The 4,623-nt window shown below is 52.2% G+C and overlaps 1 protein-coding gene across 1 annotated transcript; it reads left to right on the forward strand.

Moving 5' to 3' along the window:
• Window positions 1-608: 608 nt before the first annotated feature.
• Window positions 609-2,315, forward strand: LOC130888429 (sperm motility kinase 3A-like). The gene has a single exon (XM_057791321.1). It carries the CDS (start codon window positions 609-611, stop codon window positions 2,313-2,315), a length of 1,707 nt encoding a protein of 568 aa, XP_057647304.1.
• The last annotated feature ends 2,308 nt before the right edge of the window (window positions 2,316-4,623 follow it).

Consider the following 4,623-nt stretch of genomic DNA (forward strand, 5'->3'; position numbering starts at 1 on the left):
TTATATCACTATTTAAAATTATATATGGTACATGTGCGTGTACATGTAGGTGACCTCAAGTGTGTGCGTGTGTGTGGGCTCGTGTGTGTGTGTCTGTCTGTCTGTGTTTGCCCTTGCAATTATCCACGCATGTGTTTGGATGCCCTCGGAGGTCACAGGTATGGGATCTCGTAGAACTGGAGTCAGTGATCCACCTGACCTGTGTCCTGAGAACCAAACACAGGTCCTCTGCCGGAATAGCAAACCTTCTGATCTCCCGAGTCATCTCCCCACCAAGACACTCTGGGTTTTGGGGGTTTCTGTTGTCTCATCAAATTCTCATGCATATGATTTTATTAGTATCTTCTCTCTCAATGAGCATTCAGCTCAAGTAAGAGGATGATTCTCCTTCCCAATCAGTGGCTCGTAGCTTCTGCGACCCTTTGTTTTATTCTCTCAGTTTCTGGGTACTTCCTTCCCTTCCTGAGCACTGAGGTAGCTGGTTAGGTGGCCTGAAGTATCTGTAACTCTTTTTCTCTTTGGAATGTAGGAATTCATAGTGATAAACATTCTCATTGGTGTGATTTAAACTGTTTAAAGTTCCCGTTTGTTTCAACGAGAACCTGGCGATGGAGCAGGGCAGAGAGACCTTCTACTGTGACGAGGACACATTTGGCAATGTCTATCAAATGATGACAACTCTGGGACGAGGAGCCTTTGCCACAGTCAAACTGGCCTTTCACATGCCCACTGTCAGCTACGTGGCTGTGAAGATTCTGGCAAATGGGAAGGGGAACTGTGCCCGGAACAACAATGAGGTCGATATAATGAGATCCCTCGTTCATCCGCACATAATCAAGTTCTTTCAGGAGGTGCAGACACGGGAGATGACGTATCTCATAATGGATTACGCCTCAAAGGGGGACCTGTTGCGTCAGATTCGCAAACCGGGAGGCTTACAGGAGTGCGAGGCTCGAAGGCTGTTTGCACAGGTAGTACAGGCAGTGAAGTACTGCCACGACAACTGTATCGTCCACAGGGACATTAAGCCAAATAACATCTTGATCGACGCCTCTGGGAATGCCAAGCTCTGTGATTTTGGCCTGGCAGTCAGAGTTGTCCCTGGGACAAAACTAAAGCCTTTCTGCGGCACTCTGGCCTACTGTGCCCCGGAACTCTTCGGAGTGGAGCCATACGATGGCTATGCCAGCGATGTGTGGAACTTAGGCGTGCTCCTCTACTACATGGTGGCCAGGCACCTTCCGTTCCAAGCCAGCTCTTCTAGGGGCTTGAAGCAGCAAATTTTGGCTGCAAACTTCAGCGTTCCTCATCATGTCCCACTTGATATTTTCAACGTCATCGTGGAAATCTTCATGATCAGCCCCAACAGGAGGCCCACCATCAGTCAAATCCTGAGGCGCCCCATGATCAGGGACAGCCAGGCACGGGCATCCATCCAGAGTCTCCCAGGAACCCCGAGCCCTAGCATTGTCGGCACCATGGCAGGCATGGGGTACCAACGTGAAGAAATGATTGAGTGTCCAGAAGACCAAAAATTTAATCAGGTGATGGCCACATACCTGAGTCTTCAACGCCAGGCACCCAGGGGAGACTGCTGCCATCACCGGGTGAAACCCACAAAACCCATGGAGCCAGGCCTTGTACTCAACCTGGCCGATCTTCACACCTTTTCTGGGACTCTGAGGAGAGCTGCTGAGCCTACTCCCCCAACCTTCATCATGCCATCTGAGCCCCAGGAGAAAGAAGATAAGAATTCCAGGCAGGGTGGCAGAAGGCATAGCGTGCCTGCCGCCCTGTGCTGCCAGCCTAGGAGGATCCACCCTGCCCACCTGTCCCACCTGCGCTGTCCTGTGGCTGGTTCCCTCATGAGCTGCAGCCTGGACAGCAGCAAGAGTTTCTCGCAGTCAAAGATCGGGTTGTGTGGGAGCCTGAGTGCAAGTGCCCAGCCATCATGTTCTCTTTACCACCCTCTTGGGACAGACCACAATGAGGCTGCAAATGACACAGAGAAACTCTGGAGCTTGCTGGGGACGGCTCTGCGTGTAACCCCCAAAGACTCCTCCCTTGGGGAAACACTGCAAGAAGAAGTGACCACCTTACAGGAAGAGGCCATCAGCAATGGTCAGCCCCACGATGCCGGCACAGCTTCTTCCCGACACCAGAGGCGTCACCGCTGGAAGAGGCTCAAGAAAACCATTGTCAATGCTTTCCGACACCTATGTTGCTGCCTGCCTCCTGCAGAGAGAAATCATGCCTCCCATGAGAACCAGGCTCCACACTCAGCAGATCCTAGAGGCACCCACAGAACCAGGTGAGCACCTTTTTCACTTCATCTGATTTGTATTTTTCCTCCTGTCCTTTGTGATAAATGATGCCTGTGTCCACTCATAGCACACTGTGAGCGTAACAATCTGTCACTTCAGAAAGACTAGGTGTCCCCTGAAATGTGACCTCAGGCTTGTTGAGCAACAGGGGGAGAGCAGAGATGCTGAGCCAAGCAGGGAGAGGTGGGGGCAAGGCCAAAGGAGGCAAAGATTCCCTGGAGGACCAGTCGGGTACTTGGGCACTGCAGGGCTGTGCACTAAGTATTGTGTGTTTTGAAGTCACTAAGAGTCTCCATCCTGTGCCTTTCTCTTTGAAGCCCGGAAGAGGTCAAGCCCCAGCTCCGTGGCTTCTGAGCCACGGGTTGGGGATGGGTCTGGATGAGATTCAGACAGCCCCTTTGGGGACCCATGTTAGATGCCCAGGACACCATCTGGCCACAGGCCCCTCCTGCAGAGGAAGAGCTGTCCACCCCAGAGAACATCGATCTCTCCAGGTACAATCCCAGGCAGGAAGGGTAGGCTTCCCACAGGGTCTAGATAAGTGTCTAGGGCTGAGGTGCAAAGGTGACCTAGGCTGTCTTGTGGAACAATAGCGCCTTGCCCTCTCCCCCTGCCTGCGGAAACATCAGAAGTGGTGCTCTGGGTAGTGACTGTCCTTTGCCCCCTGTTTCTTGGCAGAGAACACAGTCTTCTCCATGGGGTGAGACTTCTCTCCCCCAAGGAGAGTATTCCTAGTCAGCCTCCCTTAAGTTGGGTTGCCACGTTGAGAATGTGTCCTGCAAGCAGCCCAGTAGGACTGACTCCTCTAAAGGAAGGCTCCTGCAAGAACCTTTAGAGGGCATCCCCACAAGTCATCCCAGCAAGTTCCATTGCTTGAGTCCTCAGACCCAAAGCTTGGGAAAATCTGAGCTGGGGAGTGAGTGAGCCCAGGGCAGCAGAGTCCCCTCTCCACCAATTCTGCCTTCCAGCTACTCACCTCCTGCCTCTGCCTGCTTGCTCCTTCAAGGCCACCATTCTCACCAATGACAACTGGCTCCTGCATTTACACCATGTGCCACACCCTGAGGGACTGGTAGGTGTCAGCTTAGAGTGAACCCCGAAAACTTAATGAGGGGTCAGCAGCCTGCTGTGCCTCCTGCCTCCAGCCTGCCTGAGTCTGCCTGAGTCTTCACTGGCCAGTGAAATTCTTTAAGTAGGCTTCTGTTTTTCTCAGCCTTGTAAAGGTAAGCAGGCTTTTCTACTTCATTTGGAGGTTGGGGGGGGTGTGCTTCCGGGAAGCTGCCTCGTCCATGCCACAGTCACATTGGTAAAATCTCATCTGGTGTTTTTTCTGCCTAGACCTTGTCAACCTATGACAGCAAGAGACCCAGAGAAGACTGCGACTGGTGTGGTGGTCCATCTCTCCAGCTGTCTTCCTAATTAGAACCATCCTGGGTATCTTCTATATTCCAGAATGTGTCCCGAGCATTCGGCGCAGGTCGTGGTGATGGCGGGTATCCCGGCCTGTGGTGCCACTCTGTTCTCCGGCCCCGAGTCCCCAATTTTATGGCGATGTCTCCAGACTCGGATCCCCCCATTTCTCCTTGGAGGAGCTGTCATTTCCAGATACAGAAGTGTGGCTTATTCGAGCCCCTCCAGACCTTGCCCCACAGTGGTGAGTGGTCACTCCCACCCTTTCTGCTGGGAGTATCCCCCCCTCACACACACACACCCTGGAAACTGAACCCACCCCACACTGTGAACCTAGAACTGTAGACAGCCTTTTTTACAACCCGGAGAACCAGCCCCATTCTTTCTAGCCCAGGATGGTTTCTTACGTCCCAGCATCGTCTAGCCTCAGTTTCTTCTGTTCTGGAACTACAACTCGGTTTCACATATTCTTTTGTTTTAGAGAATCTTTTTTAATTTGTTTGTATTTAAACTCATATCTTTCTGCTTCTACCTCCCAAGTGCAGCTACCGAGCCCAATTTCATACAATGCTGGTGATCAAATCCAGGGCCCATTCATACTAGGCACCAGCTCCATATCTGAGCCTTGTCCCTTGCCTGCATGCCTTAAACATTACTTAGCCATTAATGATGGGGATTAGATTTCATCTCAGCACTCAGGAGACTGAGGCAGGAAGATGATAGGCTTCGCGGCCAGCATGAGATAGGGAGTACCAAGCTAGCCTCACACACAGAGGGTCTGTCTCAAGAAACAGCTAGCAGCCGGGTGGAGCCGGGTCGTGATGGTGCAGCACTTGGGAGGCAAAGGCTGGTGGATCTCTGAGTTCCCTACCAGCCTGGTCTACAGAGT

The sequence above is a fragment of the Chionomys nivalis genome, chromosome 17, assembly GCF_950005125.1.
Source record: "Chionomys nivalis chromosome 17, mChiNiv1.1, whole genome shotgun sequence".
Lineage (NCBI taxonomy): Eukaryota > Metazoa > Chordata > Mammalia > Rodentia > Cricetidae > Chionomys > Chionomys nivalis.

Coding starts and splice junctions, on each gene's coding strand:
- LOC130888429 (XM_057791321.1), top strand. CDS start 609: ATGGAGCAGGGCAGAGAGACCTTCTACTGTGACGAGGACACATTTGGC.